This window comes from Episyrphus balteatus, chromosome 2 (genome assembly GCF_945859705.1).
Source record: "Episyrphus balteatus chromosome 2, idEpiBalt1.1, whole genome shotgun sequence".
Taxonomy (NCBI): domain Eukaryota; kingdom Metazoa; phylum Arthropoda; class Insecta; order Diptera; family Syrphidae; genus Episyrphus; species Episyrphus balteatus.
In genome coordinates this window covers 55,015,827-55,041,450 of record NC_079135.1, presented here as the reverse complement: position 1 = coordinate 55,041,450, position 25,624 = coordinate 55,015,827, and the positions used below count along the sequence as shown (strand labels likewise).

Sequence of the window (25,624 nt, the reverse complement as noted above, 5' to 3'; positions counted from 1 at the left end):
TCTCTTTACTAGTAATTTATTCCTTCTCTTTATCAAAACTTATTAAGATGTTACCGTTAAAATGATTCAGTATAATTTTTCTCAAGTATTATGCAAAGTATTAAAGTATTTTAAAATAACGAGGTAAATTTTGTATAACCTGACCTGACTGGTAAGTATATTTTATGTATGTTCATCTGTGGCATCATTGCTTCTCAGCTAGTTATTGTAATTTGTCAAATATGATATCGATGGAAGCGTCTTGTTTGCCCTCTGGTCAAAGGCAATGTGACGTTACATGAAATTGATTATGATGCCCTCTAAGGCAAAAGCTATGAACAACTGTGTATTATTTTCTTTTTTGAATATAGAGACTATGATTAACTTTATCACGAGACCCAAAACTAATATAAATGAAAACAAAAAAATAAGTTCAAAGACTAACTCCTGAAAACTCCAAAATTTCCTTCTAAAAAATATTTTAGAAATATCATCTAAAATTGTTATTTGGTGCACGTCGATAGTCGTTATGGTCACATGCCACTTTTAAAAAATTTCTGATTACACGAAGTCAAAAATTCAAATCCAATGTAGTTTTTTAATGCCAAGTAAACTTGAAACACACATTTAGAATTTGAATCTAAACGAATATACGATTGATAAGTTTAGCTTAAGTTTTTTTATGTTCATTGATATAAAATATGGCAGAGAAAAATTGATCAGTACCTATGTTGAAAGTTTAAAATTAGGATCCGAGAAGGTCATAAAAAAGGACTCTTATCTTTGTTTCTTGCCTTGACCTCTCATATCTTTTTTGAGTTAATATTTCAGTCTTACCTGTTTCTTTTATTCCATACTAAAGTAAATTAAGAACACAATCTTTCTTAGATGTTGTATATTTATAATTAATTGAGTAATGAAGTCTTAAACATGTTACGAGAAAAACTAAACACTGTCGAAAATTGTTCCAAAAGAGATTGTTGGCACTCAGTAAACAAACGTGAACAAGCACCACCAGAACGACCCAACATTTCTGCATGAAGATATTCGTTGTTGGAATAATGGTTGAGCTCATCTACAGATGCCGATGGTCTGCATAATCATAAATTTATAAATTGTTATAATTATCATATATATGTACAGATGTACATAGTACACACATAATACATTTATATTGTTTATTACTTAAAGCATACATTGGAGCATGAATTGTATCGAATCAGTTGCAAGGTATTTAGATATGGATGTATCTTAGAATCTAGAAGTTTATTATAGCGAAAAAAAAGAGAAGCGTAACCCTTAATAAATATAATTGTTTGGAAACAAAAAATAGTAGTAAGTAGTGCTCATTAAAAACTATCGCCACCTTGCAAGCGTTTTGCTTGGAGTTATATTTATGTTAAACATATGTTATGTTTTCAAACTTGGGAAACGGGCGACCAATAAAAAAAAATTAATGTTGAAAATGGATCAACAATCAACTATTCAGATGGCAAAAGTACAAAGAGCTGGAGTTTTGCTCAAATATGGAATTGAACTGATCCAGAAACTGATAAGTATACTTATTTAAAAATGATGATCTGTCGGCCTACAGTTAAACTGATCTCAATATAAAAATAATTGTTATTCTACACGATTGCCTTTAAACTAAAATATGGGCAAACTTTTGGTCGAATATTTTATGAAGGCCCACGTAAACTATACCGATTACTTCCAATCCGACTATTCAATCGTCCAAGTATGCACATAAACAACCAAAACCAAGTAGAAATTGACCTGATCGATATCGAAAATATTTCAAATATCGATAGCGATTATAATTATCTACCATTCTTAAAATTTTGTTTAACTAGTTTTTAAATGTTTTTATATTTATAGTAAATGAGCGCACAAATTGAAGCAAAAAAAGCACAAATAAAAAAAGAGAAAAGAAAATAAAGTTCGATGCTCAGCTCTTTTGTCTGATGAATTCGGACGCGGTACAGAAAAGGTTGTATATACGGCAATAAAGTTCCATTAATAACATAAAATTAACTTCGCAGATTTTCACTTCTTTGTTTGCGCATTTTTCTGAGAAGAGGGTTTTTTTCAATTAAATATAAAACTTTTAAAATAGAACTTTTAATGGAATGCGAACGTTTCGAGACTAAGAATAATTTTCTTCTTTATTAATGTAGTAAAGTGATAAATATATGTATCGAGTATCGTGTATTTTACATTTTATAAAGGATATAGTTTTAAATTGCGTTTTAAATGCAAAATGCTGATGCGCTGTCATTTTCCCTAAGCCTGAAGACCCTAATCTTGGATATTCGACCAATATAAACCAGAATATTATAATATTTTTAAACAATTTTATTTTTTTTTAATTTTTTGTTCGTTTGAATCATTCAAAAAGTCTTAAAAAAAGACTCGATACTGTTGGTTTAAAAAGTTTATATTATGAGTTCTTTTGTCCGGATATTCTAGATTAATGTCTTCCGGCTTAGGAAAATGACAAAACATCATATTTCTGTCAAATATAATTAAATTTATCCTTTACACATTCCACGATTCATTTACACAATATACATACATATATGTATAAATAGTGCATATATCTTATATTCTTAATGCAGCGAAACGTCCATAGAAAAAGTTATTTCTAAGTTATAGTTATTTGATTTGATACAAATTTCATAATTTTCTCCGAGCATTGGGAAGCTGAAACCTGACACCGCATGAGCGTGTTTACGAAATAAATCCCAAGCAATTGCAGTATAAATTAAGGATTATTCAAAACGTCAAAAATACCATACGTACAAAAGTACGAAATATGTTTTAATGGTAATATGTGTGCGTACGTACGTTTCAAAAAAGAAAAACAATATTGCATTTAAGAACAAGACGGACACTTACGTCATTATAATGTGTGCTATTTCTGCGAGAATTCCACTGGCATGATGAAATGGAGCACTTGCTGCTTCACATATACTTTTGAGTACACAAGCCCTTCCAACCAGACCCATTCTGCAATAGAAAAAAAATAATAGGTTAAAAAACTTAAATCAGGCTCTAAAAGTATTGAACATGAAAAAAATATCATCTAATTTTTCTATTAGTTCAGTCAAAAGGAAAAAATCTAAAAAAAAGTTGTAACGTCAGCTATGTTTTGATGCAGCATTGAAGACGGGTTTCTTCTAAGTATAAACCACACTTTGCGTATTAATTGGTCTTTTGGAGCGTTCGCCATTTCGTGTGCGACAAGACGTTCTCGAGATATTGAGACTTACGCGTTTTTTGTTTACAGCGAATCCTAGCGGCTGTGTTTTACGTAAAATACCCAGTAGCATTGGTATAGGCAGGTACTCCCATATACTGCTGTGCTATATTTTTGAGACCAAAAATACGCTCAAAACATGTCAACAACAAAAAAAATACGAGTGTTAAAATCACATTTACAGTTAATCAAGTACGTTTCTGATCTGAACTAGAAGCTTACTCCTATCATTGAATAATTATATTATAGAAGTGACATGTGACACCGATAGTTTCTAGCGCCAAACAATTTTATTTTTTTCAGCAATCAGATGTACTGAAAAATCCCAGAGAGAATGGGGCTTGTCCTAGAAAATTATTTTTCCAAAAATTTGTTTTAAAAAAAGGAAATTCCACTAATACAAACATAAGGAAACAAATATCAAATTAAAATAAATCGTATCCACACGTCGACATACTATAATTAGGGTGACCATTCGTCCCGGTTTACCCGGGACTGTCCCGTATTTTTATAGCACTTCCCGGGTTTTTATTTAAGAAACCCGGGAGGTATAAGTGTCCCGTATTTTGTAATTTGTCCCGTGATTGTCCCGTATTTGCACATTCTCTGATTTTTTTACTCAAAATTTTAAAAACTTTGTACGACAAACAATAAAAACAGTGGTTGGAACTTAAAAGTTTTTCTAATTTTGCGGATAAAAGCACTAAGTCTAGTACGCTGCTGAACCAAATCAAAAATTTTTCTAAGTCTCCAAAGTCAAACAATTCATTTGGATCAAGAAAAATTACAGTTCAATGTGAGGACAAATGATTAAAAACTCTCCAAATATTCTAGCACAGGTAAGAATTTCGTTGGTAAAGCCAAGTACGCTGCTGATGCGAAACAAAATTTTAAGTCTCCAAAGTCGATAGCGAAAATGCTAACGCAAGCAAAAATAAATAAATTAAAAGTTAAAAAACCGTCAACACTGCTCTTGGAGTTAAGAAAAATGCACTGGACAGTAAAAAGTAAGTGACAAATGAGTGAAAACTCTGGTATTTTTTGCTAGAGTTTCGTACTGAAAATTGAAAAGCAAATCGAAATTTTTCGTTCAAGATTTCGTTAACGAAATTTTCTATGGAAAATTTCGTTTCGCTTCAGCTGCGTACTAGGCTTAATGGTGCAACGACTTCGTTGTGCTGATTTTATATGAAAATTTTCGGATCGCCTCTAGGCTAGGCTTTAGTTAAATTTAAAAACTTTTAAGGTCATGTTAAAAGTTTAATTAAAGATTATACAAATTCATTTTAAAATTTAATTTTATGTATATTTTTTTTGAAAATTAATATTTTCAAAATGATCCAACGAATTTTGTATCTGTCCCATGTTTCGCTTCTAGAAATATGGCCACCAAAACTATAATAGAAAACAAAATAATTAAATTTTACTCACACATAAAACATAAAACAAATATCAAACAAAAATAAATCGTATCGACACATCGACATCCTATAAATGAAAAAAGAAAATAAGGAAATTTTACTCATACATACAAAACTACACAAATATCAAACAAAAATTTGAAAAGTTAATTGACATTATAAATGTATTCATAGTAACTCGAAACTAAAAAAATTTTTTTATTAACGACGAGAATTTGAACAAAATTAAATATTATTGTTGTATATCCTATTCACGTTAAGCTTATAGGGCATGAAAGTTACCCTTGTTTCAATAGTCCTATTAGCGTAGGTGACAAGGTGATTGCTCTTTACTTTTTCTCTCTGAGTTCGTATCCCCACAGAGATTGTTATTTATTTTTATATTATATTTTTTTGGCAATATTATGAAATGCGTAACAATTAGCGCCGTTTTTTGCTGAATCGAAACTTACTGGTTGAACAGAATGAAAATTCGCTTGTAGCAAAGAAAAACGTCGTGGTACAAGATGTCAAATAAATTCGCTCAAAATGTAGAAAAGATGAACAGAATTATGTGGCGTACAAAAATGTCAATTGCATTGAAAAAAAAAAAATTTTAACTGAGTAACCACATTAGAAACGTCAAAAGTCATTCCGCTTGTAGCTAGAAGTAAAAGTCGACTCGACTTGTACCACAGCGAATTTCCTTGCCACAGCCACAGCTACGTATTCTGGCACCAATATACTAATTTCATACTTTTTAACTTTGACAGCGACACAAGACACAAGCCACAGCTACATCATTCTGGTCTACCAGTTAAGCTTTTAATTACAACATAAATCCTTATGTGATAGTTTACGCCGAAGAAAAAGTAGAGCATAAAAGTTTATGTTCAAAATAAATTATTTAAGGCCCTTAAAGAAAAGCGTTAACAAAAACTCAATATTGTAAATCAGGTAAGAGCTCAAACCAATAAGTCGATTTGGCTCAAACCTTTTGTTTATTTTTGATAAAAAAAGAAAAAAAAAAAGAAAAGTATCAAAAATGGTACGAAAGGATTTTTTTTTTTTTCAAAATTTAACATTTTATAAAAACTTTAAATTTTCATTGAACAAAGCCGTATATCAAAAGTTCTTCGTTCCATACATACATAAATCAGTTTAAGCAAATAAACGAGGTAGTTTCGTATTGTATTAAAATACTTTGAAATATGTATTAAAATACTTTGAAATATGTATTAAAATACTTTAAAATAATATGTAATATGGCCATATTATATGAACTGGATCTTTACCTACTATTTCATTTTGCGGTTTAAGAAAATAGTAAGTATGTGCCACAGTGCACCGAAGAAAATCTTCTTGTCGTTAATAAAAACAAAATCCTTTCAAATATACATAAGAATCAAACATTCAAAAATAAATATTCAATTCAAAATTACAAAAATTAAAAATAAATTCACAAAACAAAACTAATACAAATACACCAAATATAAATAATATTGTAGTTGTGGTAACTTAGTAACCAAAAGTCCTTTTCAGGAATTTTTCGGCCATCGAATACACAATCCTAAAACGATTGTAGCGCCACTCCTGAAACGATTGTAGCGCCACCTCTCAAATATAGCGGATGTTTTTTCCGGTGTCACTTTATTCAATGCTCCTATCTTAAATTGTTTGTTCCTATAAAGCAGCAGCGGCCAAAGACTATCATCTTGATTTTGGATTTAGGTTATAATATTTTGCCAAATTTCTTTTCAATTTTTAGAATCGCCACCAAAAAGCCAATTTTTCGGATTAAAAATAAAATGAACTGTTTTGGTGAATTTTTAGAAATAATTAATTATTTATTCATCACCATTGAAATTGAAAATCTATCATATCTCATTAAAAATTCCTTTTTAAAACCTTAAATATAATGGAAAGTAAAATGTACTAACTTTCTGGCCATTAATTTCTAAAGTTCTACCAACACTTGTCCTTAAGATGTCCGAACTTATGTCACTGTTCGGGTATATTCTGGCTCTTAGTTGAGGACAAAAGTAACTAATAAATTACACAAATTAAAAAAGGGTCCACATAAAATTTATTTTGAAAATTTTTTAAAAATAACTTAATTGGTTAACATTGTCAAAGCGAATCAATGCATTTGTAGAGCTTACGTGTGTATGCACGGTAAATCGAAATCGTTATTAAAAACAGTGATAACACACATGTTAGCTCAATAATGCATTGATTCGCTTTTTCAATGTTAACCATCAAGTAATTTTTTAGCAATTTTCAAAATAAATCTTGGGTGGGCTCAATTTTGTTTTAAGAAGTTTATATTTAAAATTTAACCTAAAATACAAAAAATTGGCATTAAAGAGAATTTTGGAAGACTGAAAAATCAAGTATTCGAAAGATTGACTATATGAGAAGAAAGTGCGTGTTTGTATACCTTTGGTACCGACAGATAAAGATATTTACTGCTGTAAATTTTCTTTAATGCATTTAAGGAACACAAAGTATCAAAATCACAAACACTGTCACAAGTTTCAGCATAATTGATGTCACAACTAACTGAATTTTTTTTTACAAACCTGTCACCAAGTGTTTCCATTGCTTTATAAATGGTCCATCGATATGTAGATAAATCATTTGGTCTATTTTGAAATAGATTTTTAGTTGAATTGAAACCAAACGATTGATCTATTTCCGTTATTTCTGCATCATCATACTCATCCAATATACTTCGTCTGTGAATTGTCTGAGGCTTAAGGTAATCTTTATGTAGCTGCGTTGCATTTGTAGGTAGAAAATATTCAGCTTTGAGGACATAACCAGATGTTATTGATTCAAAATGCAAATCTTCTACAGGAATTCCGATACCGCAAATGAACTTAAATCACAGAAAAAAAAATAGAAATAAAAAATGCAAATGAACAAACAAAAATTCTTCTTTTATTTGTATAAATGCGTAGCTAGGTACCTGAAGCCTAGTTGGTGTAGTTGGAGGGAATATTAAAGTTCTACCTTCGCCGAGTTTGTTAGAGGCTTTTACGAATTTTAAATAAAATATGATTTTGTACAAAATTATTAAACAAATCAGATTTTTCTTACGGAGATACATTTTTTATACCAACACGATGGAAGTTGAAACATTACTATGGTCTTCTTTCTCAATATGTTCATAAATGGTAATTTATTTTCCTTTGACTTCTCACGATGTGTACATTTAAAATTATCGAGTGAAATGTAAAGTTTAACACCATTACAAATTCAATCAAATAATGTCGTTACTTGATTCTTCAAGTTAAAAAAAATGACTTATTCCGATCATTTCACTCACAAGCCTTGACATTTTTTCTAGATAAGTTATTGTTTGAAGTTATACTGATATAATTCTTTCCGCTATGAAGTGTTATTTTAGTTTAAGGAAATCAAAATTCACATATTATAATATAAAATTATTAGAACATTTTTTCTTGATTGCCTTTTTAACAATCATTGAAATAAGGACTGGTGACGCACTCGTTTACACAGGACACTCAGCATATGGGGTGAGTTATTTGTTTTCCAAAATAATTAACTTTAAGTTAGGCACAGGTTTGCGTAATTTTAAAGTTTAGTGTTTAGGTGACGTGGGAATAAAAAAATATATAAACCAATAGGTTTAGATTAATTGATGCGTAGTTGTACTTGCTAAGGTTTCTTCAATCCTCGAAGTTTGATATATTTTTTTATTTTGTATTATTTCTTATAAGTAGGTATGTATTAAATTAAAATTATATATCGAGCCCTTCCCGCTAAATTATCGTTAGCGACATGGCGCTAACCATGCTTTAGGTTAGTAAAATCTTAATTATCTTTTGTTCTTGTTTTTATAGGGGACAATTTTTATGTGAATGTTTTCTTGGGAAATTGTTGATTTGATAAACTCAGAAAAGTTAAACCTTTTTCGTTTTTAGTGTTTGATAATTACAATAAATTATATGTGGTCCATAATTCATAATATAATTTGTCACTATCATGCACAATCCTTGTTACTTGCTCTATAGGGCAAGTATTGGTTTCGTGTCGAAAAAAAAATTTGAGGTTTTAATCGAAACCAACATTACGATGATGGAGAATTTGGAAAAAGTGGGTCTCGCAATTCCGTCTGTGCGTCCATCTGCAAACATTGGGTGCGTTCACGTACCGATCCAAGGGTATCCGGATACATTTGTGTTGTTGTAATCCCATATAAAATCTCAGCTGATCGTAAACATGTGTTGACAAGCAAAAAAATCCAAAGGTATCCTAAAAATTTCTGGATTCTCGTGTATCTTATGGGAGATTTGAAGAACAGCTGATTCGTGTTTACAAACGTATCGGATACCACCCATTTCCGGGTGGTCGGATTTTCTTCAAATTTGGTACAGATGATTTTTATAGCATTTCGAAAGTTGTTCTTTTTTTGTTTTTTTTTTTTATATCTCGTTTAGAACGTATACCTCCCATACAAAAAAATACGATATTGCGAATTTCTCGAAAACGGCTATAACGATTTTGATTAAAGTTTGTATACGTATAATTTAAAGCAATGGCAATAAAACTGCCTTTTTAGTTTTTCTCAAAAAAGTCAAAAAAGTGTACCTCCGATACAAATATTTTAAATTATACCAAATAACTCGAAAACGGCTATAGCGGATTTATAGACAAAGAGAAATAAATTATAATAATAATAATTTGAATACATTTTAAGGCTCAAAAAGTAAAAAAGTGAAAATTTTGAAAAGCATTTTTTGATGGTTTATCCGATTGGAAAACTTACAAAAAAGATGCAGAAAGCTTAGGTTGTAAAAACAATTTGTATACTGTTTTCCACAAACCGATTGCGATAGGGAGGAACCAAAATATTTTTATTTTTGTATTTTTGTATAAAGTGGTCAATGTTGTTAAATGATAAGAAATATCTGTCTGTAAATTTTGAAAAAAAAGGTTCAGCGCTTGATTAATTTAACGAGATTGACTAATTGACTGTCAGTTAGACGCTGTTGTACCCTATGAGCCCTAATGTTGTACCTGGGCGAAAAGTATTGGGACAAAGATCACAAATATTTTTAAATTGAATTTAATTCATATAGTCCACTATACATAAACAATAATTTATTTTCATTATTTAGTTTTCTTTTTTCTTATTAAGATCATTATAGGTACCTACATACATCAAATATTATCGTTGATTCGTTTGCTATGTTTGAACATATAGAAAAATCTTAAACAATGTGATCAACTTCATTCTAACTCAATATTGAGTTCAGAAAATATTTACTACATAACTACATTGCTTCAATTCAAACACAATGGAATCAAATTAACATGCATTTTTTTAACATATAAAATGTGTTGAGAATTTTTAACATATCATTTTACACCAGATATCTAATTTAATATTAAAAGTGTTTACCTACTTTTTATTTAAAATAGGTAGGGGAAAGGTGCGAACAGTGAGACAGTGCAAACAGTGAGACAATCCATTTTTCTCTTTTCTGAAAATAAGCACAGTAACGCTAGTTTGGGTCAAAACGTTTATTTCCCCGTCTGCGTCTTTTAATTTTGTCCCGACTAAATTAAAGCTGTCCATTTTCCTACACCGTAAAATATCAACCAAAATCAGGTGAAAGTAGTTTTTGGAGTGTTATAAAAGGAGTGTATAACACAAAAAAATCTGGTTAGTGGACAGAACTTTTTTTACATATGTATTATATTTATATGTTCTTTCATAAAAAAATATCATGTAATTAGAATTCCTTCTCGTTTTTTCTAATTTTATATTTTTCCGAAAAATGTCAAAAAGTAAACAGTGAGACATTTTGTAAAAGCAAACAGTGAGACATAGATTTTTTAAAAAGCAAACAGTGAGACATATAAATTTAAAAAAAAATTTATTATTTTAGCATGACTTCAATATAATTTCGAAGTGTTTTTTCTTTCATTTTTTTGGGCTTTTTGTTATTTTTATTTGAAAAAATGGGTTAAAGTAACATAAATTAATTAATTATGTACTTGTCAATTACCTAATTATTTGACATTTTCGTAAATTTATTTTTCATCTAAGAATGTCTCACTGATCGCAACCCTTGCAAACAGTGAGACGTTTTGACTTTTTCTACATTTTAGTCCAATGTGATGCTCTCATTCATTCTTTAACTACAAGATTTTTTGCAACATTAAGATAAAATGTGTCTTGAACTGTCTTCAAAGTTTTGTTAAGCTATCTTGAAAACATTCTAAGATATACAAATTTGAAAAAAAGGTGTCTCACTGTCCGCCACCTTCCCCTACAGACAAAATCTTCTGCAGCAAATCTGATGATGATTCATTTCTTTAAAACACAAAACAGATATTCGAGTCAATAGCCGTGTATTTTTGGCATTGCTATTCTTAATCTACAGTTGGAGGTTACATATGTAATACAGAACCAACACACAACAGGCGATCAGTATAGAAGCTAAATCCAGTTGCGAACAGAGTTTTGACAAATTACACTGTTTTACAAAATAAAAATCATGTTAATTACTTTGGAAATGACTTAGCAGAGGTTGTAGGTATTACTGAGTACATCATATTTCATAGTCAAAAAACCGTTTTTCAATGTTTTCAGATTTCAACGATTTTTTACTCAGCCATTTTTCGGTCAATTTCAGATTTTTTTATAGTGCTAAACATAGGAGTACTTGTTCTTTTCTTTTGAAAATATTTTTTTATTATGCTCAAACACCAAATTGGGTGTAGATTTAATGGGATGAATCTCAAAGTACAACATTTTCTCACCTTTTTTTAGAGTTCGGAGACCGTTTTGTGTTTTAACAAAATTTTTTTATAAATAGTTTTATTGTTCTATTTATGCTGAATAAAAAAAGTTTTATTTCATCAAAATTAGTGGAAGTTGTGATTTTACTTGCGATATAGGTACTATAGCTATAGGGCAGGTTTAGGATTCGTAAAAAAAATCGAACTCGAGATAACAATTTTACATGACATTACGATGATGGAGAATGCCAAAAAAGTGGGTCCGGCAATTCTGTCTGTCTGTCTGTCTGTGTGTCTGTCTCTATCTGGAGCTGCAGCCTAAACGAGTAAAGTGATTTTCTTCAAACTTGGTATTTAGCAGTTTTTGGTGATTCCCTAGAGGGGAAATTGGAATTTTATTTTTATCACCAAAACTAACGGTACCTGCCATATAACGGAAATAGAAAAGTTAATTTTTTTCAAAAACGGCTCTAACGATATTGATTAAAATTTTTGTGTGAAGTATTACACATAAGAGCCAACTTTTGAAATAAAAAAATATTTTTTGTACCGTTATTAACGGTACCTGTCGTATAACGGTTTTTTTGATATATGAATATCTCGTACAAGACTTACCCGCTTTCTTTTATACAAGAGCGTTAAAGTAAAGGTAATATTAAAATTTAAGAAAATTTTTAAAAAACACACTTTTGGATTTTTGAAAAATATTTCAAAAATTTTTTTTCGAAAAATCAATTTTTTGAAAACGGTTTGACGAAAAATCTTTAAATTTCGTTTTTATGTGTAAATTAATTATTATTTTTTCAAAATGGCATACCAACTTTTTTTTGAAAAATGTTAGAAAATTTTTATTTATAAAAAATTATTTTTTTAAAAAACGGCTCCAACGATTTTCGAAATTTTTTTTCTAAAAATATTTACCTTTTTATATAAGAAATAAAATGGCATACTTGGTTTTTCGTAAAAGCTCATTTAAAACGGTGTTTAATTAATTAAAAAAACAGATTTCATTTTTTTATACTACTTTTGAAATTTCTTCAAAATATCAAATTTTAAATTTCTTGAATAAAAACAAAAAGCTTTAACATTAGAGTTACTTTAAGCATAAAAGCAAGTACGTGCGACCCCAGTCGTGCAATTTATTTTTACTCGTGAAAGAAATTTCAATTTTTTGGTACAATGAAAGAAATGAAAAATTAATTTCTCTGTTCATAATAATCTTAGAAAATTTTTTATGGTCTTAATTTTTAAGAAAAATGTTATTCTTTGTAATTATTTAAAAAAAATTGACACCGATTTTGGTTGCTCAGATATAATATTTTAAATACTGTTAATTTTTTCTAGCCCACACAAGCCAAAAAAAAGTGCCAATACTTTTGACCGGACCTGCTTATCTTTATGTATTTTGACGTGCTGAATCCGAATCTGAAGTCAATTTTGCCCAAACACCCTCAAAATTTTGATAAAATTTCAAAAAAATCATGAAAATTGAGGTTTTTTGCAATAAATTGAAATTTCTTTCTCGAGTAAAAAAACCATAACTTGCACAATTTCTAACTGTTTTTAATGAGTAACAGCTTTCTTGGTTCAGCATAAATAGAACAATAAAACGGTTTATAAAAAAAATTCCAAAACACAAAATGTAGCTTAAAACGGTCTCCGAACTCTAAAAAACGGTGAAAAAATGTTGTACTTTGAGATTCAGCCCATAAAATCTACACCTAATTTGGTCCTATAGCATAATAAAATAAAATGCACGACTGGATCGCACGAACTTGCTCTTAGAGTTAAAATTGCTTGAATTTTTAATACTTGTTATAAAGAAATTTGGAAAATGTAGGTACCAACTATTATACAGGTCCAAGAAAAATAAAAAAAAAATTAAATTCGTCAGACAGACAGACGGACTTCCGGGACCCACTTTTTTGGCATTCTCTACCATCGTAATGTCATGGAAAAATACTATCTCAACTTTTTTTTTGTACGAATTCATAATTTGATATACTGGGTGTCCCAAAAGTTAACGTCGAAACGAAAACGGTAGATAGAGTAGGTGGTGACAGTTATCAGAAAAATAATAAAAAAAATCGGAGCCATATATTTTGGGAGTTATGGGCATTTGAAAAAAAGTCGAAAAAATGGTCACCCTGTGACGGTTTTTCCTGTGCCGTGACTACAAATCTTAATTTTTCTCATTTTTTTCTTTTGTTACGGAACCTTGAATAACCCTGCTATCAAATGCATTCAAAAATTTTAACTCAGCTGCATCAGTTTTAAAGAAAATATTACTTTTTTACCCAACTTAGTACTTAAAAATTTTACATGACTTTAATTCAATGAGCCGTAGTGTAAAAAAAATGCACTACGATGTTTCGGCAAGTTGCCTTAAAAGTTGGTGTGTTCAATTCTCTTTTTAAAATTGTATAACATTGTTGGGAATATTTCATAAATAACCGAGATAAATTATTTTTTCTTAAGAAATCCGACTTTTTTATGAGGTAAATTTTCCATATTATTCAAGTTTTGTACCCTTTCAGAACCTTTCAGAATACAAAAACTTAAATAATATGGAAAAATTACCTAAAAAAAAGTCGGATTTCTTAAGAAAAAAAATTTTACCTCGGTTATTTATGAAATATTCCCAACAATGTTATACCATTTTGAAAAGAGAATTGTTCACACCAACTTTTAAGGCAACTTGCCGAAACATCGTAGTGCATTTTTTTTACACTATGGCTCATTGAATCAGAGTCATGTAAAATTTTTTAGTACTAAGTTGGGTAAAAACGTAATATTCTCTTTAAAACTGATGCAGCTGAGTTAAAATTTTTGAATGCATTTGATAGCAGGGTTATTCAAGGTTCCGTAACAAAAGAAAAAAATGAGAAAAATTAAGATTTGTAGTCACGGCACATAAAAAACCGTCACAGGGTGACCATTTTTTCGACTTTTTTTCAAATGCCCATAACTCCCAAAATATATGGCTGCGATTTTTTTTTATTATTTTTCTGATAACTGTCACCACCTACCCTATCTACCGTTTTCGTTTCGACGTTAACTTTTGGGACACCCTGTATAGTATACCAATATCGCAAGTAAAAATATTTTCAAAAAGAACAAGTACTCTTCTGTTTAGAACTGTAAAAAAATCTGAAATTGACCGAAAAATGGTTGAGTAAAAAATCGTTGAAATCAATCGGGAAAGGACCGATGGTGTTGAAATCGAACCATTAATTATTCCTTTGATAAAACAGAACTGTAAATACTATCTATGACCAAAAAGAGATGGTAGATTTATAACTTGTAATCTGTGGGAGTAAGGTACCGCCATCAACTTAGCAGCACTTAGTGGGGATTTTCAAAAATTTTTATGCAAATAATTAGGTGAGAATTAGGTGAAATTTAGTGAATCAATTTTACAATTTGGTGAATCATAGTTTAAAAGTTATTAACAAATTACGTAAGGCGTAAAGTTAGCAGCACTTGGTCATGAAATTCAAAAAAAATGTCTCCATAATTCAGTGTCAATTTAGTGAATCGTATTTCATCAGTTTCATAATTTGGTGAATCATAGTTTATTAAATAATAACTAAAATAGAAAAATTAACAAACGTGACGTAACGTAAAAAAAGCATTTGTTAATCATGGACACAAACCTCACGAATGAGAATGGCAGAGTTCAACACACCAAAACTGAACCTAAATTCAGATTTTTTCACATTGAACGCACTTAATATAAATGTATACTATGACAATGCGTTCAGGTGACGTTTTTCATTTACAAGATACACTTTGATTTGAAAATTTCCAATGCGAGTTACAAAAAAAATGCTATTTTATAATACAAAAAAAGTTTGTTTACATCTTCACTAGCTGAGAACTAACATTCAGTGGAAGTTACTCACAAGAAAGATTTTGTTTTTTTTTTCGCATGAGTCTTGGACACTGATCTGTCTTGGAACATTTTTGAACTTCCGCAGATGATTACTTCAAAAGTATGATTCACCAAATTCTGAAATTTGGAACATTTATTCAGAAAAAGACCACAAGCATTTTGGTACATAATTCATAATTTGGTGAATCTTAATTCAAGAGTTACATGCGATTTTCTTTTTTTCGCGTGCGTCTTGGAACATTTTTGAACTTCCGCAGATGATTACTTCAAAAGTATGATTCACCAAATTCTGAAATTTGGAACATTTATTCATAAAAAGACCACAAGCATTTTGGTACATAATTCATAATTTGGTGAATCTTAATTCAAGAGTTACATGCGATTTTCTTTTTTTCGCGTGCGTCTTGGAACATTTTTGAACTTCCGCAGATGATTACTTCAAAAGTATGATTCACCAAATTCTGAAATTTGGAACATTTATTCAGAAAAAGACCACAAGCATTTTGGTACATAATTCATAATTTGGTGAATCTTAATTCAAGAGTTACATGCGATTTTCTTTTTTTCGCGTGCGTCTTGGAACATTTTTGAACTTCCGCAGATGATTACTTCAAAAGTATGATTCACCAAATTCTGAAATTTGGAACATTTATTCAGAAAAAGACCACAAGCATTTTGGTACATAATTCATAATTTGGTGAATCTTAATTCAAGAGTTACATGCGATTTTCTTTTTTTCGCGTGCGTCTTGGAACATTTTTGAACTTCCGCAGATGATTACTTCAAAAGTATGATTCACCAAATTCTGAAATTTGGAACATTTATTCATAAAAAGACCACAAGCATTTTGGTACATAATTCATAATTTGGTGAATCTTAATTCAAGAGTTACATGCGATTTTGTCTTGGAACACGATACATGTGTGAAAAGGTATACAAATAGCTGTGTTCCTTTGGCCTTAAGTATCTACTGCTAAGTACTTTTGGTTGTAAACAACTCCATTTCTTCTATAGAAAAAATAGCCGTTTTTTATTATCACTTGATCCATATAGATCATTAATTAAAATGTATTACAACAACTACATGAGATCTTGCAAGATCGCGATTCGTGATCCTGATGAAAAGCAAGATCTCATGTAGCTGTTGTAATACATTTTAATTAATGATCTATATGGATCAAGTGATAATAAAAAACGGCTATTTTTTCTATAGAAGAAATGGAGTTGTTTACAACCAAAAGTACTTAGCAGTAGATACTTAAGGCCAAAGGAACACAGCTATTTGTATACCTTTTCACACATGTATCGTGTTCCAAGACAAAATCGCATGTAACTCTTGAATTAAGATTCACCAAATTATGAATTATGTACCAAAATGCTTGTGGTCTTTTTCTGAATAAATGTTCCAAATTTCAGAATTTGGTGAATCATACTTTTGAAGTAATCATCTGCGGAAGTTCAAAAATGTTCCAAGACGCACGCGAAAAAAAGAAAATCGCATGTAACTCTTGAATTAAGATTCACCAAATTATGAATTATGTACCAAAATGCTTGTGGTCTTTTTATGAATAAATGTTCCAAATTTCAGAATTTGGTGAATCATACTTTTGAAGTAATCATCTGCGGAAGTTCAAAAATGTTCCAAGACGCACGCGAAAAAAAGAAAATCGCATGTAACTCTTGAATTAAGATTCACCAAATTATGAATTATGTACCAAAATGCTTGTGGTCTTTTTCTGAATAAATGTTCCAAATTTCAGAATTTGGTGAATCATACTTTTGAAGTAATCATCTGCGGAAGTTCAAAAATGTTCCAAGACGCACGCGAAAAAAAGAAAATCGCATGTAACTCTTGAATTAAGATTCACCAAATTATGAATTATGTACCAAAATGCTTGTGGTCTTTTTCTGAATAAATGTTCCAAATTTCAGAATTTGGTGAATCATACTTTTGAAGTAATCATCTGCGGAAGTTCAAAAATGTTCCAAGACGCACGCGAAAAAAAGAAAATCGCATGTAACTCTTGAATTAAGATTCACCAAATTATGAATTATGTACCAAAATGCTTGTGGTCTTTTTCTGAATAAATGTTCCAAATTTCAGAATTTGGTGAATCATACTTTTGAAGTAATCATCTGCGGAAGTTCAAAAATGTTCCAAGACGCACGCGAAAAAAAGAAAATCGCATGTAACTCTTGAATTAAGATTCACCAAATTATGAATTATGTACCAAAATGCTTGTGGTCTTTTTCTGAATAAATGTTCCAAATTTCAGAATTTGGTGAATCATACTTTTGAAGTAATCATCTGCGGAAGTTCAAAAATGTTCCAAGACGCACGCGAAAAAAAGAAAATCGCATGTAACTCTTGAATTAAGATTCACCAAATTATGAATTATGTACCAAAATGCTTGTGGTCTTTTTCTGAATAAATGTTCCAAATTTCAGAATTTGGTGAATCATACTTTTGAAGTAATCATCTGCGGAAGTTCAAAAATGTTCCAAGACGCACGCGAAAAAAAGAAAATCGCATGTAACTCTTGAATTAAGATTCACCAAATTATGAATTATGTACCAAAATGCTTGTGGTCTTTTTATGAATAAATGTTCCAAATTTCAGAATTTGGTGAATCATACTTTTGAAGTAATCATCTGCGGAAGTTCAAAAATGTTCCAAGACGCACGCGAAAAAAAGAAAATCGCATGTAACTCTTGAATTAAGATTCACCAAATTATGAATTATGTACCAAAATGCTTGTGGTCTTTTTCTGAATAAATGTTCCAAATTTCAGAATTTGGTGAATCATACTTTTGAAGTAATCATCTGCGGAAGTTCAAAAATGTTCCAAGACAGATCAGTGTCCAAGACTCATGCGAAAAAAAAAACAAAATCTTTCTTGTGAGTAACTTCCACTGAATGTTAGTTCTCAGCTAGTGAAGATGTAAACAAACTTTTTTTGTATTATAAAATAGCATTTTTTTTGTAACTCGCATTGGAAATTTTCAAATCAAAGTGTATCTTGTAAATGAAAAACGTCACCTGAACGCATTGTCATAGTATACATTTATATTAAGTGCGTTCAATGTGAAAAAATCTGAATTTAGGTTCAGTTTTGGTGTGTTGAACTCTGCCATTCTCATTCGTGAGGTTTGTGTCCATGATTAACAAATGCTTTTTTTACGTTACGTCACGTTTGTTAATTTTTCTATTTTAGTTATTATTTAATAAACTATGATTCACCAAATTATGAAACTGATGAAATACGATTCACTAAATTGACACTGAATTATGGAGACATTTTTTTTGAATTTCATGACCAAGTGCTGCTAACTTTACGCCTTACGTAATTTGTTAATAACTTTTAAACTATGATTCACCAAATTGTAAAATTGATTCACTAAATTTCACCTAATTCTCACCTAATTATTTGCATAAAAATTTTTGAAAATCCCCACTAAGTGCTGCTAAGTTGATGGCGGTGAGTAAGGTGGTGTACAATTCTATCTGACCAGGGAGGGAAACGTAGACAAAATCTCATAAACCTTCTTTGAATGGGTTCTATAATCTGTTGATATGAGTGGCATAATAAGGTGCCCATACAACACACGCATATCCAAGAATTGATCTTACACAAAGAAAAATATGACCCGCTAAAAACTAACAGATTGCCATATTGTTTTACCTTCCATACATTTCATAAGGAAATCTTATTAAAATCAACGATTAATAAGGTTTTTTTAAGGAGATTTCTTATTATTTTTATAGAGAAAATCTTATTAAAATTTGACTGAAAAGTTGATTTTTCTTGCAACTTAGCACTAGAACAAAAATCGCGATCAATATTTTCATGGCAGGTTGGTTCAGGTGGTAAGGTGGGCGACTAATGATTTGAAGTCTCCAGTTCGATTCCCAGCCTGGTCATCGTTTTTTTTATTTTTTTGCAGATTTTAAAACAATAAGGAAAATCCGATTGTTTTAATAAGGTTTCCTTCTTGGATGAAAACCATAGAGAAATCTTATTGTTTTTGTTCTATTTTATGTGGTCTATTTTTCTCTGTGTACAAACGAAACATAGAAGGTTTTAAGGACGTAAAGGGTCATGAGATTCACGAGTAAAACGTTTAATAAAGCCAAGAGTGCCTTATTAGCCTTTTTTATTAAGTAGGTAATTAAAATGACCGGTAAATGAAAGCTTTGAATCTAATACTACTCCAAGATCGGTAAAGCTAGACAAAAAAAAATAAATCAGAAAAATTGGACAAACTAGTTATTCTTACGCGTAAAACACATTGTCTTGTACTTTTCATCATTTAAAAATAAACGATTATTATAATTGCACCATTTCCAGAATCTTTTCAGATCCTCTTGTAAAAGTTTGCAGAATCCTATTGCGGATAGCTTTTTCCATAAAACATGCCTATTGAATGTTTTCCCTTTGAAGTCCTCAGAAACTACTCCGATTTTGAGGTTTTTTTTACTTGATAACGTCATATAAATCGATGAACCCCGACTGCATTCACGAAGAGCATACAGCTTTAACTAAGTTAGGAAGGAATTTTTAAAATTCAATTAAGGGTTAAATAGAAATGAGATGGTAAAGAATTTATTTTCTAAACGGTAAGTCGTAGAGAGTTGAATTTTTTTAATCGATAGATTAATTTGTTAGAAAATTTAAACACTAGCCCCCTTATTTATAAATTTTGTATAACTTTATACAACTGTTTTAATTTGGATAATGTGATCAAAAACCTTGTTTATTGTTGTCTTATAGCTATCAAACTTCTACAAAAGAGTAGATTGTCTTAACCGCGAATAATGTGATTATTATTTTTATTAAATAAAACATATTTCCAACATTTAAAAAAATGTTATGTAGTGTATAAGTAGACAAAAATCTAATAAATACGACTGCTACGTTATTTTTAACACATTTTTTTAACCCACCGAAAAAAGCCCTCGGTTAAAAATTATTTTTCTGCGTGTACATAATAAAATATCATTTTAAATAGAACACTTACAAGACTTTATTCCGAAAGTAGAAAATAAAACCTTTAATCTGATATTCAAAAAGTGCAAAATTTCCACAAAAAAATACCTGTAGAAGTCGTTTGCCACGACCAACCACTAGTAAAAGAAGACCGTAATCCCAGTTTTAAATTTCATGGTCGGCTTTAAAAAATTGTATCTTTTTGTATGAATCATGCATAAAGGATTGGCATATAATTAAAGTTAAAGCTGAAATAATAAACTTTCTGGTGGTAGCAAATTTATATTAGGATTTCATGTAGGTACATAAAAACAATATGTTGTGCAAAAAAATGGTAATTTGTTTTATTTTTTCATGAAAAATTATATTGTTCATCAAACTAACCATTACTACAAGTCACACCTATTGACAATAGGAAACAAAGGCCGGATTTAGGAGAATCGGACTTTTTTATACAAAAACAACATTTCAATGACTTAGGAGTCTTATTTGATACAAAGCTGTCGTTCAACCCTCATATTGACATCATCACAAGCAAGGCAAGGAGTCGCCTCGGTTTTATAATGAGGTTCTCAAAAGAATTCAATGATCCTCATATTCTAAAGGTTCTCTATTGTGCTCTCGTCCGTCCCATCGTTGAATATTGTAGCTGTGTATGGTGTCCTAGCTACGACGTAGCCATAAATAAAATTGAAAGTGTTCAAAAACGCTTTTTACTTTTTGCTCTTCGACATCTCCCTTGGGACCCGAATATAAATCTTCCGTATAAAACAATTTTTCCTTTATATTTTCCATGAGAGTTTTTTAAAAATCTAATTATCTCCGCTTTTTTTTTTTTGAAAATATATTTTTGGAAAATTTTAATGGTAAATTTGATTATTAGTAAGGCCCTATGTCTCCGCCAAGTTCAAAAACATCAAAAATAAAAAGAAGTCAAGGTCAGATATTCGATAGAAATTCCCAATCGAATCCGATTCAATTCAAACTCTGAACCTGCTTGTATCAGTTGTATGCATGGAATCGAAATGATGATTGAGAATGAATGAATGAACGAAATCCGAGTTCTGAGACATTTTTTAGATGATTTTTGATTGTGAACGATTTGGATGAACAAAACGTTCTTTTCCACTTCGTGGTTTTTGATTGTGAACGATTTGGATGAACGAAACGTACTTTTCTACTTCGTACTTTCTTATTTTATGAACGAGATTGATATAAGGATTGATTGATTTGGTTTATAGTGATTGCAATCACTCAGAATTTTCGGTGAACGGGTCAAAAAGACCGAATCAATCACGATTGACACAGCTCTACAATCAATTCACCTTCTATCCTCAGCATGCTGAACATCAACACTCGCCCAAGACTTACTCGCAATCCTTCATTTTTGTATACTGCTTCATCCAGAGTTAACTATGGAATTAATGAGCCTGTTAATATTATGTGCATGGACTTTAATCAATACTATCAATGCATAGATTTTAATTTATCAAAAAATATTTTAAAGACAAAACTATTAAATTGTTAAATATGATTTCTTAAATTTTGTAAAATAACTATTGTTACTATTTTAACAACTTAGACACTTAGTCTGTAGTTGAATAAATAAATAAATAAATAAACATAAACAAAATATTTTTTTTAACTATTATTAACTTTTTTTTAACCATATCGAAAAATTAATGAATAAAGTACATTTTATTTCAAGAATTATTCGAAAATGTTGATATTTGACGTTTCTGTGCTTTATTTTATGAGACAGAATCCTTAAGAGGTCGGCTACTAGCAAGTCTACCCTACTGTAAACACTAGGTAGGTATACATAATAAAAATATCATTTTAAATAGAACACTTACAAGGCTTTATTCCGAAAGTAGAAAATACAACCTTTAATCTGATATTCAAAAAGTTCAAAATTTCAACAAAATACCTGTAGAAATCGTTTGCCACGACCAACCACCAGTAAAAGAAGACCTTAATCTCCGTTTTAAATTTTTTTAAAAATTGTATCTTTTTGTAGGTATGAATCATGCATAAAGGATTGGCATATAATTAAAGCTGAAATAATAAACTTTCTGGTAATATCAAATTTACTTTAGGATTTCATGTAGGTACATAAAAACAAAATGCTATGCAAAAAAAATGGTAACTTGTTTAATTTGTTCATGGAAAATTATACTGTTCATCAAACTAACCATTACTACAAGTCACACCTATTGACAATTTTTAATTTAACGTCCAACGATCAAGTTGTCTATGTTAAAATTATATATATCCCTACTTATTTTAATTTGAATTATTTACGTCCATGAAATAAATACATTATTAATTATAAATTATTCTTTCCAAGTGTTTTGTAGCAATTGCGGTGCCATTGAATATTCCTCATCATAATGCTTTTGTTTCGTATAATTTTGAAACGGCTTACGGCTTGCCTAAAACCCCGAAAGAACTGCTTCCAGATGTATGTGTTAAATAATTATAATACTTGTTATATATAAACTATTTCACTCATATATTCCTGTTAGTTTGCCGTTAAAGAGGAAGAAAATGAAAAATCAGAAGTATTAAAAGAGGGCAGTCGAAAAATTCCAAAGTCAGCAAGCAATTCTTCACAAAATAATGAACCAATAAAGGAGAACTCAAAATCACTTATATCAAAACGAGCTATTTATCAGATGTTTCAGGATAAGTTGAAAATGTAAGTAAAAATTTAAAAAAAATTGAAGTTTTGAAAAATTTATTTTTAAATATTTAATGGTCAACTCTTTATTTATGTTGCAATTAAATTTAATCTGCAAACATTATTTGCTATAAAAAAATGTATAATACCTTTAAATTAAAAAAAAATATAATACAAATATTTTATATACCTACCTGCCAACTGCTTGTTTTTAGTTCAGAGGATCACTCACAAATAACAAAAGTTTAAGAACGCATGTTTATAGATGTTTAAAGATATAAATAGATGCAATACTTCAAAAGTTAAAAAAGAACTTAACAAAGCTGCGCTGGCTGAGATTGAAAGAGTTGTTTGTCTGCAGGCTTTTCCAAATAAAAAATAAGATTATAAATTTTTATTATTTTATTTCATTTTTGCGGCTTGAAATCAGGTTGCGCAAAGTGAAGAAAACCTTAAAATAATTACATTATTTAATTGCATATTGTTCTTGATAAATATCACTGATATGGAACTGTGTCGTATGTGGAACATTTATTTTCTCGATTTCGTCTAATTTTTGGTGCAATTTTTTTTTTGGAATAGAATACAATTCAATACTTTTTAATATAATGTTTATATTTATTTTTAGATCCGGGTTAAAAGGAGAAGCTTGTTTGCTTAAACTTGTCTGCGAAATTAATTCGTCCAAATTTGGTGCTTATAATGGTGTTTTAGGAACAATATTACACATTTTGATATCGTAAGTATAAACTTCTTTTAATTATGAACGCTTTTATAAGAAAATGGTAATTTTTTTAAATTTAATGTCAGTTACTTTGTATAATATCACTGTGCTAGTTCAAAAAACCGACAGATGGCGCTCCTATCTACTAAAGATAATTCGAGTATGCTGAACACGATGATTTTTTGTAGGAAATAACATCAAAATAGTGTCATTTATTGGCCATAAGATAAAAAAGTGAAATAATAAAATTTGAGGAAAAACTAAGTAAAATATGAAGTATTTTTACAAAGAGAAAAGAGTTTTTTGTCAAACATATATGTTTAAAAGTTTCAAAATAGTCATTTTACTGATTAAATATCCTCTACAATATTTGGTCTATAAACGTCAATAAAAAAACAATAAATGCCAAATACATATGGGGCTTTTCGATGATTTTGGGCTTAAAACAGAAAATTTCAAACGCCAAAATCTTTCTTAACTGAGCCAACTTTGGAAAACTAAGAACGCCATCGTGTTCAGCATACTCGAATTATCTTTAGTATATAGGAGTGCCATCTGTCGGTAATAAAAAGTTGCATTTTCAAGCACAGTGTATCTAACCGAAAAGAAGTGAAAACAAAATTATTCCTATTGTGAGTTCCACGTAAACAAGATTTCACTCTTTTTTAATATTTCAATACTTTTTCGAATGTGAATTGCGAGAGAAAAGCTGTTTATAACTACTTACATATATCACGTTAAATTTTTGAGCGAATAAGAAACCAGCAAGTAATTTTGGTATAATCGAGTGATTCTCTCCAGTATTTTCCGCATAATTTGATTTAAACAATTTCTTTTAAATGTAATGTTGAATTTTTGGAACTATTAAAATATAAAAACAAAAGCTTTCAAAATTTCTAACGGGGAAAAACAAAAGATTTAAGTGCCAAACCTTCAGTATAACGTACTACCCATTTAATTGTAATGCATTATTTTCGTAAAGTTTATAAAAATATAGTACAAATATAATTTTTAAATTTTTATTTTCTTTTTTTTCAGACCTAGTTCTTCAAAGTTCGAGAATATCCCAACAAAATTTTACAAAGCTGAATTAAATGGCGCAGTCGGAAATTGTTTAAGATATGAAAAAAATTGCTCGTACAATCTACTAGATATATTTTCTATTTCAATAGAAGACTTCCTTATCAATGTTTTAAGTAAATAAAAACTGATGAAAAATAAACAACATTATACCCAAATGATAACTACCACTATACATCAAAAAATATTTTATTTATTTTATAGCATTACACGATTGAATTGTATGAATGATAAGTGAATTTCTGTTAGGTCAATTAAAAATGGAAATAAAGTGCATTTCTGCATGCTTTTTTGCCATCTTAAACCTTTATAGTTACTTCAACCTCAACAAAGCATCTGTGTGCAAACACAAATAATTAAGAAAAGAATCCTCTTAAATAAAGGTGACTATCCTTTTATTTCTATATAATCTTCTAATTTCAATAAGATTCAACATACAATTGATGAAAAATCATTTCAGCAAAATAAAAATAAACTTGACTACATTTTCTACACAGCTTTCATCAAGTTGCACATTCTTTCAATTGCATAAACTCTAATCGTATACGGATTTTGTTATCGTTTCGCAATTCGTAGAAAATCTCCGATACGAATGGAATTCCTGATAAGCCCAATTATTTTATTCATTTATTAAATTTTTTAATTTACTCAAAAAACTTATGGGTAGCCAATATAAGTTCAAGTGACCTCAACTCCAAAAATTTATAAAGCGTTTCGCCCAGGTACGACAGTGGGCTCATCAGTTAGATCTGTCGTTTCCTTACTAAGACTTATGGGTAGCTTTCGTAAAACGTAATCGCATTAAAACGATAACGAGATAGGTAATTTCATAATATAAT

The 25,624-nt window shown here is 29.8% G+C and overlaps 2 protein-coding genes across 3 annotated transcripts; one reads left to right on the top strand and one right to left on the bottom strand.

Moving 5' to 3' along the window:
* Positions 1-857: 857 nt before the first annotated feature.
* Positions 858-8,101, bottom strand: LOC129909124 (uncharacterized). 2 transcript variants are annotated; one of them, XM_055986097.1, is made up of 5 exons: positions 7,741-8,101; positions 7,610-7,674; positions 7,221-7,519; positions 2,878-2,988; positions 858-1,071 (listed from the first exon to the last, which is right to left on the bottom strand). In XM_055986097.1, exons 1-5 carry the CDS (start codon positions 7,748-7,750, stop codon positions 885-887), a joined length of 672 nt encoding a protein of 223 aa, XP_055842072.1. In that variant the 5' UTR covers positions 7,751-8,101; the 3' UTR covers positions 858-884. The 2 variants fall into 2 exon arrangements, with proteins under 2 accessions (XP_055842072.1, XP_055842071.1); XM_055986096.1 differs by having other exon boundaries at positions 7,610-8,101.
* Positions 8,011-25,089, top strand: LOC129909125 (uncharacterized). The gene is made up of 5 exons (XM_055986098.1): positions 8,011-8,180; positions 22,649-22,762; positions 22,827-22,999; positions 23,610-23,720; positions 24,744-25,089. Exons 1-5 carry the CDS (start codon positions 8,034-8,036, stop codon positions 24,907-24,909), a joined length of 711 nt encoding a protein of 236 aa, XP_055842073.1. The 5' UTR covers positions 8,011-8,033; the 3' UTR covers positions 24,910-25,089.
* The last annotated feature ends 535 nt before the right edge of the window (positions 25,090-25,624 follow it).

Coding starts and splice junctions, on each gene's coding strand:
- LOC129909124 (XM_055986096.1), bottom strand. CDS start 7,750: ATGTATCTCCGTAAGAAAAATCTGATTTGTTTAATAATTTTGTACAAA. Junction 7,520..7,609: donor CTACACCAACTAGGCTTCAG/GTACCTAGCTAC, acceptor CTGTGATTTAAG/TTCATTTGCGGTATCGGAAT. Junction 2,989..7,220: donor ATGGAAACACTTGGTGACAG/GTTTGTAAAAAA, acceptor TTTCTATTGCAG/AATGGGTCTGGTTGGAAGGG.
- LOC129909125 (XM_055986098.1), top strand. CDS start 8,034: ATGAAGTGTTATTTTAGTTTAAGGAAATCAAAATTCACATATTATAAT. Junction 8,181..22,648: donor CAGGACACTCAGCATATGGG/GTGAGTTATTTG, acceptor ATTCTTTCCAAG/TGTTTTGTAGCAATTGCGGT. Junction 22,763..22,826: donor CGAAAGAACTGCTTCCAGAT/GTATGTGTTAAA, acceptor TATTCCTGTTAG/TTTGCCGTTAAAGAGGAAGA.